This window comes from Marmota flaviventris, chromosome 17 (genome assembly GCF_047511675.1).
Source record: "Marmota flaviventris isolate mMarFla1 chromosome 17, mMarFla1.hap1, whole genome shotgun sequence".
Lineage (NCBI taxonomy): Eukaryota > Metazoa > Chordata > Mammalia > Rodentia > Sciuridae > Marmota > Marmota flaviventris.
Genome location: NC_092514.1, coordinates 12,129,173 through 12,145,483, shown reverse-complemented (window position 1 = coordinate 12,145,483; position 16,311 = coordinate 12,129,173). Strand labels below are relative to the sequence as shown.

At 49.2% G+C, this 16,311-nt stretch overlaps 2 protein-coding genes across 6 annotated transcripts in view; one reads left to right on the top strand and one right to left on the bottom strand.

Moving 5' to 3' along the window:
• Tnfrsf13b (TNF receptor superfamily member 13B) overlaps positions 1 to 4,684 on the top strand; it is a 28,649-nt gene extending 23,965 nt beyond the window's left edge. For all 5 annotated transcript variants that reach the window (XM_071603191.1, XM_071603189.1, XM_071603193.1 and 2 more), the window contains 2 exons: positions 3,353 to 3,538; positions 4,122 to 4,684. In XM_071603191.1, coding sequence (XP_071459292.1) covers positions 3,353 to 3,538; positions 4,122 to 4,375 — 440 coding nt within the window. In that variant the 3' untranslated portion in view covers positions 4,376 to 4,684. The remainder of the gene's footprint in view (positions 1 to 3,352; positions 3,539 to 4,121) is intronic.
• A 6,529-nt stretch (positions 4,685 to 11,213) lies between these two features.
• On the bottom strand, positions 11,214 to 13,231 carry LOC114084186 (uncharacterized). The gene has a single exon (XM_071603530.1). The coding sequence runs from the start codon at positions 12,894 to 12,896 to the stop codon at positions 11,214 to 11,216; it is 1,683 nt and encodes a 560-aa protein (XP_071459631.1). The 5' UTR covers positions 12,897 to 13,231.
• Positions 13,232 to 16,311: the final 3,080 nt, after the last annotated feature.

The window sequence follows — 16,311 nt, the reverse complement described above, 5'->3', positions numbered from 1 at the left end:
TGAGTGCAACAGCCAGGCCCACACTGGGTTTTCGGTTCAGCCCTGCTGGGGTCACCAAATCTCTATGTGTCCCCTAAGGGATGATATGTAATATGGTTGAGAGGCACAGCCCAAGCCGGAGCTGGGACAGCAAGCAGGCTGTGGAAATTCTATTTTTAAGTGAGAGATGGCTTTGAAGACAGTTTTTTTAAAAGACAGACATAAGGCGAGAAAGCAAAGCGAAATTCACAAACATTGGCTTAGAAATGAACTATGCCTTGGGACCTGCCTGGCCCTCTGGAGGGCAGAAGCTGTGCGCAGTGCCCTCTGGTGGTAGTATCTGGGAACTGCAATCAGGGGCCATCTCCTTGGAGCTTGATTTCCATGGGCATCGATTCTGACAAAGCTTGCTTGATGCTGGGGACATAGCTCAGTGGGCAGAGTCCTTGCCTCGCATGCACAAGGCCCTGGGTTCAATCTCTAACACCGCCAAAAAAATGATACATCCACTGACAAAGCTTGCTCACAGGAGAGTGCCTGCCTAGCATGTGTGAGGCCCTGGGTTCCATTCCCAAAACGTGCTTGTGACTGAGCTCCTTTGCCCTCTGGGATCAGGGTAGAGTGATCCTGGGTGTAGGTAGGGGGACATGAGAGTGGCAGTCAAAGGAATCAGGAAATTACACTTTAAATGGTGGTAGATGAGTGGGCACAGTGGTGCACAACTGTAATCCCCCGTGACTCAGGAGGCTGAGGCAGGAGGATCTCAAGTTTGAGGCCAGCCTCAGCAACTTCGTGAAGACCCCTGTCTCAAAATAAAAAAAAAAAAAGATTTTGGGATGTAGCTCAGTGGTACAGTGCCCCTGGGTTCATTCAATCCTTAGTACTGAACAAGTAAAAACTAAAAGTAAATGGTGACAGATGGTTTCAAATGGCCCTGAAAAGAGCCAACCTGCACTAGCAACAAGGGAGGTGCCTGTTTTCCCACACCCCTTGGGGGACAGGTAGCAAATGACTTTTTTTTTTTTTTTTTTGGTAGTTTTAATTTGCATTTCTCTTCTTAGTCCAGGGGCTTTCAAAAGCCTGACTTCTGAGCTGGGCTCTAGGTAGGGACTATTTTTCACTTCCCCCAGGAAAACCTGAAACCATTGGTCTGGGCAGAGAGGAAAAGCAGAGAAACTGGAAAAGCCCTTTACTCCCCCTAAAAACAAAGGGGCTCTTGAGAGTCGCCCACTGCAGCATGGAAAAGCCACCTGAAACTTAGTGCCCTGAAAATAACAGCCGTTGACTATTTTTTGCAGTTGGGGGGGCGGGGCTTAGCTGGGCAAGTCTCCCGCTGGCCTCATTTGGGGTCTCTCATGGGGACACCAAGGGGATGGTGCTAGGGATGGGGACCTTGGAAGCCTGGCTCTGACGCTTAGGTCTCCCAAGAGAGCAAAAGCAGGGGCGGCCAGGCCTGCCTCAGGTGTAGGGCCAAGGCTGGCACAGGGTTACCCCAGGGCATCCTCCTGGGTGAGATGAGTCTGGACTCAGCCCAGATTGGAAGGGAGGGAACTCCGCCCCGATGTGGTGGCCGTGGTCATTCTGCTGTGGAAAGCGGTCTATGCAAACCTCATGCTGGAAATATTCCAAATGTGCAAATGTCTGGTCTTCCTCCTCGAATGATTACGCAGTCACTTCTGCTCTGTGGCTGTCTGTAGCTGCCATTCTGTCTCGGCTGTGAAGGCTGCTGGCTTCTGTCCCGTGGGTCCAGCCAGTAGGACATTTGTGTTTTATCCCAGGGCCCAGTGGGAACAGTGAGCCTCAGTCTCCAGAGGTGGAGCACCACCTCCTGAGGACCACATGTGCCAGCACTCGGGCGTGCCCCCTTGGGGGGGTTTGGTGCCCCTCTTCTGGGCTGAGCTCTAGGCACATACAAGACAGCACCCCAGGCCCACGTGTGGTACCAGTTCACCCAGAATGCCTGTCTCCACTTTGTCAATGCCATGGTGACACCAGCATCCTGCTAGCCCCGTCGCTTCCTCAACTCTTGACTCTAAGAGTGTGTGTAAGGATGAGGGGACAGTGCCTGCCCTGTGGCCTGGGACTCCATCAGACCTGCTCCCAGTCACAGATCTAAGACTGGGAACAAACAGTATCACTTAGCAATTCAGTTTTGTCATCTGCAAAATGGTGTATAAAATGACGAGGTGTGCATGGGCTCTCTCTGGTCCAGCGAGGAGGTCCACGGAACAGGGCAGAGGAGAGTGTGGCTGCGGAGTTTGACACTCGGGTGCCCTTAACGTATGCCACATATGCAGTCCTCCGCAGGGGTGCTGTGGAAAGCCGTCTGGCAGTTCTGGATGAGGTTAAGCAATCATGGCATGAACCAGCAACACAGCTCCTAGGTCTACACCCAAGAGAATTCAAAAACACATCCACGGAAGCCTCACACATGCACGTTCCCTAGCAGTGCTATTCACAGTGATCCAAAGGTGGCAACAACTTAAAAAAAAAAAAAAAAAAAAACACAGAGATGTATACTTTCAAAGGATGAATTGGATGGCAGATGAATTATTTCTCAATATATTTTTTTTAAACGGGGGGCAACCAATTATCCAGTAGAGTCAGAAGATGAAGGAAAATACTTGTGCAAAAAAGTGCCCAGCACCTAGAATGGGCTCGGTAACTTGTCCCATTACGCACAAGTTTGCATGCAGGAGTCCAATATATGCATACTATATTACATCTAGCTATTTGTCCTTCCACACCAGGACCTAGCTCATGTTCCAATTCCAAAGGCCAGGAAGGAAACTTGGGATAAGGAAAAATGTCAAAGGAGGGTTTTGACCCAGCAACGGGGTCTTTCTCTGGTATCCCAAGGCTGGGGGTGGGGGGCTGGTTAGTAATCTTGTGGGTCCTGCTCTCAAAGTATAATCATCTAGGAAGGCTCCCCGGTGGAAGAGGGGCCAGGTGCAGAAGAGATGGAGACTCTCTTCCTGCGCTGTCATCCGCACATCTATCCACCTCCGGGACCATTCCAATCTAACTCCCTAGCACGCGGAGACAAGCGATAGGGCCAAGTGTTCAGTTTTGAAGTCTTGGAAGAAGTGTGGGGCAGAGGATATCAATTTCCTTCAGGACCCAGAGAGCATGTTAGCCAAGCCTGGGGTCAGGAAAGGAACCCCACCTCTCCACGAGTCAGACAGGAGGGCAGCTAGCTGGAACTTGGTGACCGTCACATGGAGTGCTTGAGGGGGAAAGAAGGACATGTCAGGAAGGGGCGCTGAGGGTGGCTGGGGTGGGGGAGGGGTTGGGATGGCTGCTGGCCATCCGAGAAGGGCCTTGGGGAGTGGGTTCCCCTCCTGAACTCAAGGTCGGTGCACTTGTCTTGCAGTCCTCGTAGGACCCAAGCTGAGCGCCGACCAGCTGGTCCTGATCTACAGCACGCTGGGGCTGTGCCTCTGCACCATACTCTGCTGCTTCCTGGTGGCCGTCGCCTGCTTCCTCAAGAGGAGGGGAGGTCGGCTCTCCAGCCAGCCCAGGGCAGGGCGGTGCAGAACCCGGAACAAGTCCTCCCACGGTAAGTGCATGAAACCGGGGTCCTCGTCCTCTTTACTGCTTGTGCGACCAGACTCGCACATTGGTCACTGCCTGCTTCTGAATTAGGGTCCCCGCCCCTCCCCTCGCCGTGCTGGGGTTTGAACCCAGGGCCTTGCACATACGTGCTAAGCACGTGCTCTTCCACTGAGCTCCATCCCCAGCCCTATCTATGCCAGCTAATGGATGCAGATGTGTTTGCCAGGTCTTAATAGGTAGAAGTCTGGGACACATCCCTATGGTATCTTGGTAACATCTTGGTTAAAATGGCTAGGCAGAAAGAGAGAGCGCAGGTATGGGACACGGGCACGCAGGCTCTCTGAGCTAATGGGTTGGGGGGCGCACCCTGTGGGTGTGTGTGTGTGGGGGGCATAGATGTGTAAGGGTGTGGGGGGGGCGCGTTAAGTGAGAGCTAAGATTTGAAAGCCGAGTGCCAAAGGGGCGAGCCTGGGGTGGCTCTTAGTTCCTAGATTAGGGGACACTTCTGGAGTCCCGGCGGGCCTGGGGTGGGTAGAGCAGTGCAGGGTAGTGTCGCCCCCAGCCGACGTCCTCTCCTGTCCCCGCAGACCCCGCGATGGAGGCTGGCAGCTGTGCGGACGCGCCGCCCGAGCCGGTGGAGACGTGCAGCTTTTGCTTCCCGGAGCGCAGGGCGCCCACCCAGGAGAGCGCAGGCGCGCTGCAGGCTCCGGATGCTGCGGGCCAGGACAGCGGGGTGCACCACGCGGGAACGGCCGCCCCGCAGCCCTGCGCGCACGCCACCACCAACGGCTGTTTTGGTGTCGTGTGCGCGCCCGCCCTGGACGGGGTCCCCGGTGAATGAAAGCTGGGTGACCAGGACGCAGGGAGACGAGGAGGGAGATAAGAGGAAGAAATGAAGAGACTATGAAGGGAGTGAGCGACCGGCAGGGAATGGGGCAGAGAGAGAGAGAAATCGAGAGGAGGAGGACAGACAGAGGAAAGAGGAGAGGGGACAGGTGCCAGAACTCGGACATGGACATCCTTTATCCCCCGTTCCGTGCAAACCGTAAGTCGCCGTCACCTAAACACACACGCAATAAAGTCATCTGTGCATGCTGGTCGCGGCTCCAAGAGACCTTTTCCCTGTAAAATAAACATTTTCCCTCTCCTCCGGGGTCTCGGTGTGTCCTTCTATCTGAAGAGCTCAGGCATCCACCCCTTGCTCTCCTTGGCTCCGACTCGGCCCAGTGCAGCTGCCGGGGGACCTGGGGGCTCTGACGGTCTTCCCAGAGAGCTGGTGGGGCTGGCTCATTTAAGAGAGAGAGAGCTCAGAAAGATGGAAGAATGGTCTGCAGAGAAGATGGGTGCCCTCAGTACCTGAGAAGCAGGGACTTGAGTGTCTTGAGTTCTTTCACAAACAACAAATTCTCTCCCATGCCCCTTTGGTGAGGCCATGAAAGGACAGCGTGTATGTGTATATGTGAGTGTGTGTGTGTGCGTGCACACCCAAGCACAGGCCTGAAGGGCATCTGGAGCTGAGGTAGCAAACGTCTTGCTGAACCCCAGCAGGAGACTTTTCCTTTTGTATCCATTTTTAAAATTAGCATTTAAACCTACAGTTTCAGTAGCATTTAAACCTTGAGTGGCCTAGCTATTCTTAGGAGCCTTTGAAAGACCCTCCGGCTCCCTGCTCAAGGAAAAGCACAATAGAGACTCTGGCTGCAAAAGCAAGAGGCGATTTATTGCTACACAGGCGCCTGCGGGTGCTCAGCGAAACCTCAGCCGGAGCTTTGGTGAACTGGCACACCGGGCTTTGGGGTACAGATCTTTTATAGGGTACAGTGGTCAGTTTCCCTCCTAGCACAGTAACAGGTATCTCATTGGCTCTTTTGAATCCAGCATATAGGTCACTTAAAGGGTAAACTTGTTTTTCACTATAGGTTTCTGGAAAAACCACATAAAAACCATTTGTTATTCATTGTATGGTTTTTCATTGTATGATCCCGTTTGCCCAACCGTGCCGGCTCCTTTCCCAACCATCCTGTCCTTTCTTAATCGGTTACACTTAACTGATTTTCTGAAAAATACATCTGACGTCTGTGCAGGTGCGGAAGCAAGCCCTGGTGATTTATTACTGGGCCTAAAGTTATTGGGCTGGGGTCTTTCATTCCCCCCTTTTTCTTTATCATGGATAGAATCTTATATCCATTGTCCTGCTTGCTCAGGTTCTTGGATTAAGCTCGTTTGTGACCCTGTCTGTTGTTTAAGCAACTGGTATTGTTGAGTTAGAACCATAGTCTGGATTACAGAAAGTCTCTCTTTCATGAATTGCACCAATCTATTGAGTATGCAGGGTCCAAACGTTAGGATTATCAGCAGAATAACTAAAGGTCCCGCTATGGTGGATAGCAAAGTAGTTAACCATGGGGATTTATTAAACCAGTGTTCAAACCATCCTTGTTGAGCCTCAAACTCCTTCTGTCTTTTGGCCAGCCTTTCAGTGACCTTTTCCATAGTTTCCCGGACTACCCCTGTATGGTCAGCGTAAAAGCAACATTGTTCTTGGAGAGCTACACAAAGACCCCCTTCTCTGAGGAACAACAGATCTAATCCTCTCCCATTCTGCAACACAACTTCCGAGAGGGAGGAGAGAGATGTCTCGAGGGCTGTGATAGACCTGGCCATTGCAGTTAAATCCTCATTCATAGCTGCCTGTAGTTGCAATAATTGGTCACCTTGCATTATCGCGGCAGTTCCTGTCCCTATTCCGGCTGCTATTCCTCCAATTCCTAGTAGTAGAGCTACGGTCATGCTGATGGGTTCTCTAGGGTATCGTTTTTGTCCCTCAAGGTGTCCTAGGACATAGTCTGACCCTAGATATGATATTTTAGGCCATAATTGTATTAACACGCAAAAATCAGTGGGAGCTTTGAGGACTGCCGTAGAAACACAAGGGGTCAATCCAGTATTGCAGGCCCAGTAAGTTCCGTGGGGACCCCACAAATAGTTATTTTGTGAGCCTGTCACTGGGAGGGTAGTATTACAGAGATGTTGGTGTGATGGGGGTACGTTCCCTATACAGACCCCTTGTCCTGTCACTTCGGTGATGGTTAGCTTATGGCTTGGTAGAGATACACATTTAGGGTCAGGGTTTGTACTACTGTTCCAGTTGGACTTAATTGCTATCCCTTCATAATAGGGTGGGCTGGAGGTGAGACACAACCAATAATCTTGGGTACGATTTGGGTCGGTGACATTGAGGGCATAGAAGGCTCCTTGAATCAATCTTAATAGCCGGTCTCCGGTCCCAGGGTGAGTGGGCTCAGGGGAATAAGTTGTGGGAAACTTCTGTGAGCTTTGGGGCTGTTTGGGCAGCGAGGGGATCCTTTGGTCTTCTAATACAGAATTAGGTCCTATCGGGCTAATCATAGCTGGGGTTAGGGATAGTCTGATTCTGAAAGTGACACTGGGATCGTATCCAATCATATACCATCTGAGTCCCCATGTTCTCCCAGTAAGCCAGGGATCAATAGTCTTTCTGCCTTTGTCTGTGAATTGTATCTTAAGGGGTAGAGACTTGCCTGAATTAAATTGTTGGCTTCGAGAGTAGCAAGTAAGGGGGTCTGGGTTAGGGTTAGTAAAGTTTTTGGCTACCTGAATGAGGTCCCAGTTTGAGGTGGGGCTCCAGTATGCATCTCCTGTGGTTTCACAGCCCCAGGAGGAGCAGAAGTATGCTTCAGGCCCCCCACATTTGTATGCCTGGGCTCTATCTCTACCATCCCGGGGGCAGACATAAAAGTCCGCTTGGGCTAGCCAGCATCTAGCAGTCGGGATAGAGCACCCTGGATTGGCAGAGGCTGGGACCATAACCGGACTGAGATGTTGATGTGACTGGGTCGGAATGTCCCATGTTTCTAGTCCAGTGGCTAGTTGACAAAAATCCGGGGTAAGTGTGGGCCACCAGGTGCCAGGAGCATGGGTTGCTGTTATAGACCAAACAATCTCCCCAGTTTGAGAGTATACCTGCCAGGTTAACTTCATGGGGGTATGGGGGTTACTACCTAAGACAAGGGGAGCAAAGCAAAGAGCAAAGGCGGTTAACAGCGCGTAAGTCTTATCTTTAGTGGGTTTTGGGTACGTTGTAACTTCCATCCCGATTCTTGATAGGTGTCGGCTGATTTTAACGGCTGAGCAGTTTTCACGTGGGAAGCGTGGATCCAAGCAGCAATACCGTCCACCTTGATGGCGGTGGGGGTGGTCAGCAGGACAGTGTAGGGTCCTTTCCACCGAGGTTCGAGGTTCTTGCTCTGATGTCTGCGTACCCAGACGGTGTCCCCGATTTTGAAGGGATGTGGCACCGAAGGGGTTTTGTGTTCTTCTTTATATGCCGCTGCTAATGGCTTCCAGACCTCGTTCTGGACCAGTTGTAGTGCACGCAAATGAGTCTGCACAGATGGGGTGAGGGAGGCAGAGATTTCAGTTTCATAGAAATTAACAGCAGGTGGTGGGGCACCATATAGGATTTCAAATGGGGTTAGTCCCTGAGGGCTAGGAGTATTTCTGGCCCGATATAAAGCTAAGGGTAGGAGTTGTACCCAGTCTCTAGTGCCAGTTTCAAGCGTTAATTTAGTTAAAGTCTCCTTGATTGTTCTATTCATTCTTTCTACTTGCCCTGAGCTTTGGGGTCTATATGCACAATGTAGCTTGCAATTAATCCCCAGCGAATTGGCCACCGCCTGACTTACCTGGGAGACGAAGGCAGGCCCATTATCCGACCCAATTGTCCCGGGTACCCCATACCTTGGAAAAATTTCTTCCAATAGCTTCTTAGCAACGGTTTTGGCAGTTTCATGTCGGGTGGGGAACGCTTCTACCCATCCGGAAAAAGTATCAACGAAGACTAGAAGATATTTATATCCATACATACCAGGTTTGACTTCAGTAAAATCTATTTCCCAATGTGTCCCGGGTTTATGTCCTCGAACCCAGACTCCTGTCCCAAGTTTGACTTTACCAGCATTTACCTGGGCACATGCCTGACAATTTTCTGCAACCCGCTGGAGGAGTCGATCCCTATTTGGAAGATATAGAGTACCCTCTCCACGTTCTTAGAGTTCTTTCATCTTTTTAGCCCCAAGATGTGTCAGTTTGCGTAATGATTTTATTAATTTTTTTGCATTCTTAAGGGGCATTATGGTTTTTCCCTGATATTCCCAGGTATGGTCCTCTGGGTTGTAAGAGGCGTGTAGCTTCTGTATGATATCCAGATCTTGGTCCTCATAGACCCATTTATCCTCACAGTCATCATGTTGTGAATTAGCCCGTTGGGGCAATAAAGTCATTACCAAGAGTTGAGGCCCCTGGGCTGCTTCTTTGGCTGTCTCATCTGCCAATCTGTTTCCCCTGGCCTCTGGAGTATCTCCTCTTTGATGGCCTGGGCAATGCATGATACTTAACTTTTTAGGCAGAAATAGAGCTTTAAGTAAGGCCAATATTTCAGTCTTATTTTTGATTTCTTTCCCATCTGAAGTTAGCAGCCCTCGCCGTCTGTAAATTTCCCCGTGTATATGAGCAGTGGCAAAGGCATATCTACTGTCCGTATACACATTTAGCTTCTTTCCCTCAGCCAACTTTAAGGCTTGTGTCAGAGCTATCAGTTCTGCCCGCTGAGCTGAGGTTCCACCCGGCAATGCACTCGCCCAGATTACCTCAGATTCGGTGGTGATGGCTGCTCCTGCTCGCCGTTCCCCATTGAGCAAATAACTGCTCCCGTCAGTGTACCAGACCAGTTCTGCATCTTTCATAGGTTGGTCCGTGAGGTCTGGTCGGGTTCCTTGTGTTTCTGCAAGAATCTGCTGGCAGTTGTGGGGATTTGCTTTTCCAGGAAGCGGCAGGAGGGTTGCTGGGTTCAGTGTGACCATGGGGCCGAACTGAATCCGGTCCGCGTCCAGCAGCAAGGACTGGTAATGGGTGAGTCGGGCGTTGGACACCCAGCGGTCAGGTGGTTGGCGAATTATTGCCTCGATGGCATGTGGGGTTAACAAAGTTAATGGCTGTCCCAAAGTTAGCTTAGTGGCATCCTTAATTAGGATTGCCACTGCTGCTATCATTCGAAGACATGGTGGCCATCCTGACGCCACTGGATCCAATTTCTTGGACAGATAGGCTACAGGACGCCTCCAGGGTCCCAGTTTTTGGGTTAGGACTCCTTTAGCATAGCCCTGCTTTTCATCCACAAACAAATCAAAAGGTTTGGTAATGTCTGGTAGGCCTAAAGCGGGGGCTGACAGAAGGGCCAATTTAATATGATCAAATGCCAATTGGTGCTCCTCTGTCCAGGTAAAGGGGTTGCTTTGTTTGGTTAGCAGGTATAAGGGGGCCGCTCTCTCAGCAAACCCAGGAATCCAAAGTCTACAGAAACCTGCTGTGCCCAGAAATTCCCGTAGTTGTTTAGGGTTCTGGGGAGTTGGTATGCTTGAGATAGTTTCTTTTCTGGCTGTGGTCAGCCATCGTTGGCCATTATGAAGTTCATAGCCAAGGTAAGTAACTTTTGTCTGACAGATTTGTGCCTTTTTAGCCGATGCCCTGTACCCCAACTGTCCCAAAGTTCGCAATAATGTCTCCGTACCTGTAAGGCAATCCTCCTCGGTGGCTGCAGCCAACAGGATGTCATCTACATATTGGAGCATAATTAAGGAGGGGTGTCTTACGCGGAAATCGGCCAGGTCCTGATGTAAGGCTTCATCGAAGAGTGTCGGGCTGTTCTTGAATCCTTGTGGCAGTCTGGTCCAGGTCAATTGACCAGAGACCCCTTCATCGGGATCTTTCCATTCAAATGCAAAGAGGGCCTGGCTTTGAGGGCACAGTCTCAAACAGAAAAAGGCATCTTTTAAGTCTAGAACGGTGTACCAAGTATGGGTGGGAGGCAAGGTGCTGAGGAGATTGTAGGGGTTAGGCACCGTGGGGTGGATGTCTTCCACCCTTTTGTTTACCTCTCTTAAGTCCTGGACAGGCCTATAATCATTTGTCCCCGGCTTCTTAACTGGTAGCAATGGGGTGTTCCAGGGCGATCGGCAAGGGGTTAGAATGCCTTGGTCTAGGAGGCGTTTAATATGTGGCCTGATACCTTGGTAAGCTTCTCTTGTCATGGGATACTGTTTAATATTCACGGGAGTAGCAGTGGTTTTTAGGTGAATGACTATTGGAGGTTGTTGTTTAGCCATTCCCATTCCACCGGTTTCAGCCCAGGCCTCCGGGTAGGATTTAAGCCAATAATTTATGTCTTTATCAGATACAGGAGGTTTATCAAAAAGTTTATATTCATCTTCTAATTTGAAAGTTAGTACATGTAAGGGGGCCTGATTTGGCCCCGTAACGGAGGCACCCCCATTTGTAAAATAGATTTGAGCTCTCAACTTGGTTAATAAGTCTCTTCCTAGTAGTGGATACGGACAATCAGGCACATGCAGAAACGAATGGGAAACTTTACCTGTAGCAAGGTGCACTTCCCTCTTGGTGGTCCATCGGTACGGCTTGCTTCCAGTGGCGCCTTGGACCCACGTCGTTTTGTGGCTCATGGGTCCTGGCGTTCGTGTTAACACCGAATGTTGGGCTCCAGTATCTACTAGGAAGGTTACAGGTTGCCCCCCTACTTGCAAAGTTACCCGGGGCTCAGGGGGGAGCTCCTGGCCCTGACTCCCCTAATCTTCATCCAGGGCTAATAATTGAGGGGTCCGGTTTGTACCTCTTCGGGTATTGGGGGGTTTCTTTGAACAGTCCTTAACCCAATGTCCTTTCTCCTTGCAGTAGGCACATTGGTCCCGGTCTACACGGGGTTTGCTTCGTTCCCTTTCCCTACCTGTTTTATCTCCTCGTTGTCCTGCCTGAGTTACAGTGGCCAATATCTTACTTAATTCTTTATTATGCTTTCGATCTTTTTCTCTTTCTCTCCTTTCTAATTCTTCTCTAAACTTAAGATCTCTTTCTTCCTGCATTTTTCTGATCCTTTCTTCCTTTTCCTCTGGGGTTTCTCTCTTATTAAAAATCTTTTCTGCTTCCTTCAATAAGTCTGCTAGAGTAAAGTCTTGTAGGTTGTCTAACCTTTGCAACTTGGTCCTAATATCTGGAGCGGATTGCCAAATGAAAGCCATAGATACGTTTCCCTTCTGATCCTCACTATCGGGGTCGAAAGGAGTGTATCTCCGATAGGCTTCTTTTAGTCTCTCTAGGAATGCGGTCGGAGTTTCCTCTGAACCCTGGGTGGTTTGTCTTACCTGGGCCAAATTGGTGGGCCGTCGCCCTGCTCCATGGAGACCCGCTATGAGTAACTGGCGATAGAGACGTAGGTGGTTCCTACCTGCATCAGTATTATAATCCCAATCCGGTCGAGTTAAGGGAAAAGCTTCATTGATCAAATTTGGGAGTTGGGTAGGGCGCCCATCATCTCCCGGCACATTTTTACGGGCCTCTAAGAGAACTTTTTGTTTCTCCTCTGAAGTGAGAAGAGTCTGCAAAAGCTGCTGACAGTCGTCCCATGTTGGTTGATGAGTCACTAAAATAGATTCAATCAGGGAAGTTAGGGCTACAGGGTCATTGGTAAAGGAGGGATTGTGGGTTTTCCAGTTATAAAGATCGGAGGCAGAGAAAGGCCAGTACTGATATTGGCCGTTAGGACCTCCTGTCTGCTGCAAGGGGAAAGCCCTTGAAGCATCCCCTGGGGTGGTAGGTTCTCGGCGCCCGCGAAGTCTCTTCACCATGGGGGATGGGCCCGGAGGGGCATTGGCGGTTGGGCCCTCTTGTTCTTCTTCTTCTTCTTCTTCTGAGGAAAACTGGATGGGACCTGGAGCTGGTAGAGGTTGGGGATGGTAAGGTGGGGGTTCTTCAGTCATCAGGTCTATAAGAGTTGAATCCTCTGGTGGTAAGACCTTCTTGGGTTTTGTCCCTGCTGGAGTCATGTTTTTGGGCTTATCTAGAATAGGATAAAGCCTAGAGGTTTGAGGAGGGGGTGCGGGTACCGGGATAAGTGGAGCGGAAGGTGGGGGTGGGGCTTCAAGGGGAGAACGGGGGGGAAGCTTAGGTGGAGAGAAAGGGGCGACCCAAGGAGGTGGGTCGGAGGCTAAATCTTCCCAAGTAACAATGTAGGGCACTTGATCGGGGTGTCCTTGAGGACCTTGGGTGAAAACCCGAGACTTCACCTGTAAAATAAGATCAAGGTTAAACGTCCCTTCTTTCGGCCAGCCAACATCGAACGCTGGCCACTCCGTGGTGCAGAGTGTTATCCATCTTTTCTTTTTGATTTCTACTGACCGGTTGTCAGCCCGGTTCCGGACGTCCTGCCAATAATCAAGAGTAAGACTCAAGGGAGTTGTTATAGATTGTCCCATGTTAGTCTCAGGTGGAACGAGAAAATGCAGAGGCAAGGAGACAGATACAAATCAGACAGGACACAAAACACAAAGAACGCTGCGCGGCTTCGGCACAAACCGAAAGTATCAGATTCAGATTAGGGGGAGGAGGAACTCCATCCCCCACCAAAACAGAGTACTCTTCAAAAACACTTGAGGCCCCAAAAATTGGGCCCTCCGGATCCCTGGGACGTCTCCCAGGGTGGCAGGGGAGAAGTCCGAGTTCGTCACCTCCTTCTCAAGCTGCCCAGAATACAGAGCGACTACGCGTAATCGTACGGACGCTGAGCACAGACAGACAACGATCGGAGACTGCAAACAGAGAACAAAAGAAACACAAAATGACACGAGCTGGCCAGCTTACCTCCCAGTGGTTGCCGGGCGTTCCTCGGGCAGGGACTCGAACCGGGGCGCGGAGGGGGAGGGGGATCTCGGTGGGACCTCCAAAATGAAAGACCCTCCGGCTCCCTGCTCAAGGAAAAGCACACTGGCTGCAAAAGCAAGAGGCGATTTATTGCTACACAGGCGCCTGCGGGTGCCCAGCGAAACCTCAGCCGGAGCTTTGGTGAACTGGCACACCGGGCTTTGGGGTACAGATCTTTTATAGGGTACAGTGGTCAGTTTCCCTCCTAGCACAGTAACAGGTATCTCATTGGCTCTTTTGAATCCAGCATATAGGTCACTTAAAGGGTAAACTTGTTTTTCACTATAGGTTTCTGGAAAAACCACATAAAAACCATTTGTTATTCATTGTATGGTTTTTCATTGTATGATCCCGTTTGCCCAACCGTGCCGGCTCCTTTCCCAACCATCCTGTCCTTTCTTAATCGGTTACACTTAACTGATTCTCTGAAAAATACATCTGATGTCTGTGCAGGTGCGGAAGCAAGCCCTGGTGATTTATTACTGGGCCTAAAGTTATTGGGCTGGGGTCTTTCACCTTTACACAGTAAGGTTAAGGACGTGATGGTGTATGTGAGCTCTCTCATGCTGCGCCCCTCTACACACGGTCATGTTGTAGACCCACACTTGTCCAAGTACCACTGCACTGGTGTGTGCTCAGAGATGTAGCATTGCGTGTTAAGGCACGTCTGGGAGCTGTGCAGATGGCTATTCTTATTGATCTGTGGTTTTCAAATTCTGCTCATCTGAACTGAGGGGGGTCTGGATGTAGGATGCTTCTGGAACCACTTGGAGTGGGGGAGGGATTGCTGAAAACAGGATGCTGAACATCCAAATCCAACTTCAAGCAGACCCAATTAATCTTGTAGAGTTGTTTGTATAGTTTGTTCAGTTGACTCTTGGCCTAAGCTTTTGTTGTTTTTGTTTTTAAAAGAAAAGTATCCTTTGCTAGAAATAAACCTAGATACTGTCAATTTTGCCCACCATGTGTTGCTTCTACCTTGAAAATAGATCCTGATTCCAGTCATTTGCATGACCTCTGTAATTTGAATTCTCTTCATTGTCACCTGGGTTATTGTCTCACCTCTCTGAGCCTCCTCACTGCCACCTTGCTCCTGCAACCCCACAGGGCTCAGCAAGTTTTTTTTCTGGAAAGGATCAGTAAAAGAGTATCTTAGACCTTGTGGACCATGCAGTCTCCATTGCAACTACTCCACAATTACTCAACTCTGCCATGAGAATCCAAAAGCAGCCCCAGCTAGTCAGCAAGCCCACGGGGGTGATTTTAATAAATAATAGTGATATCTAAACTAAACTTGTTTGATTAGAACAGGTGGAGGGTGGGATGTGAACTGTGGGCTGCCAACCTCTGCTTGACTCCACAGCAACACTGATCTGTCTGTGCCTCTTTAAAAGCCATGTTTACATTAGACATCTTTAATCAATCACAGCCATCCTCAAATAGTAATGCATCTCTTTGCATTTAGGGTAGGATTCTTAGGACCATAAATTCCCCCCACCTATCTTTTGTGCTGTTGTTGTCTTAAATTTTACTTCTACAAGTTCTGTAAACTCAGGAGACATTGTTACTACTTTTGCTTTAGAAAGATAGTATCTCAGAGGCATTAAACCTTTAAGAAACAATGTCTCACTGGGCAGGGACCTGCCTGTAACCCCAACTACAGGAGGAGGCTGAGACAAGACGATTCCAAGTTTAAGGGCAGACTGGGCAACTTAGTGAGGTCCTGACTCAAAATTTTAAAAAGGGCCGGGGGATGTATGTGCCTTAGTGGGTTCAATTCCCAGTGCCAGAAGAAAAAATAAATGTCTTTTATGTTTGCCTTCATTTCAAGGGATCTTCATTTTTTTTAGTGAACATCCAAGCGTCTTCCTGGTAGCACAGTCTTTCCATCTGAGGGACTTCTTTTAACCTATCTTATAATGTTATAATGCTGGTCTCAGTTTTTGTTTGAAAAGGCTTTCTTTCTTTTCTACTTTTGAAAGATATTCTTTCTAGGTGTAAGATTGGAAATTACCAGTGGTTTTCCTTTTAGCATCTTAAGGGTGTTACTCTATTAATCTTTGACTTGCATCATTTCAGACAAAACACATGCTACTAATCTCTACCTCTGGTCTCTGTAATGTGTGCCTTTTTTATATTGTTCCAAAGTTCTGGTACCTTATTATTTTGTTATATATATATATATATATATACATATATATATATATGTTTTTTTTTTCCTTGTGATTCCGTTTGTATGTTTTCCATCAACCTTCAAGTTCACCGATTCTCTCTTCAGCTGTGTTGAATCTACTCATGGGCCCATCAAAAGCATATTATTTTTTCTATCTTGCCACTTTTTCTTTTACATTTCCATTTCCCTCCACTGAAGTGTCTCTCTGCTGAAATTCCTCATCTATTTAAGCATGTGGTCCACCAGAGCCCACTGTTGATAGATTTGTCTCTTGATGAAGGGCTTTTTTTTTTTAAAACTTTGTTTATTTTTACATGGTGCTGAGGATCGAACCCAGGGCCTCACACGTGAGAGGCGAGTGCTCTGCCACTGAGCCACAGCCCAGCCCAATGGGTTTTGCTTGCTGTTTTATCTTGCAGGTTTGGGTTGAAGGCTAGACCTGCAGAAGAGCAAAGACTGAAGAAATGTGCCTGTCTTCCTCCTGCAGTCCCTTAGGGTGAGGGTTTGAGTCATCTAGGGAGGAATCCAGCTGGGTTTGGATTTTGAAGTCACTGTTTACTTTTAGTGGCTTCAAGTTCCCCTGGTGCTATGCTCTTGAGTGACTCTTGCGTTTAGAGATGTGGCCTACGGAAGTTGCTATGGGATAAGGTCATTAGAGATCCTGTGACTGAATCCTGGTGGCTTTATGAGAGGGAGAGAGACCAGAATAGACACATGTTCCTGCTGTGTGCTGCCTCAGGACTCTGCCAGGGAGACCATCAGCAGATTCAAGCCCAAGAACCTTGAGAACTGAGAGA

What these genes read in the sequence shown, in the direction of transcription:
- LOC114084186 (XM_071603530.1), bottom strand. Translation starts at nt 12,896, where the DNA reads ATGGGACAATCTATAACAACTCCCTTGAGTCTTACTCTTGATTATTGG.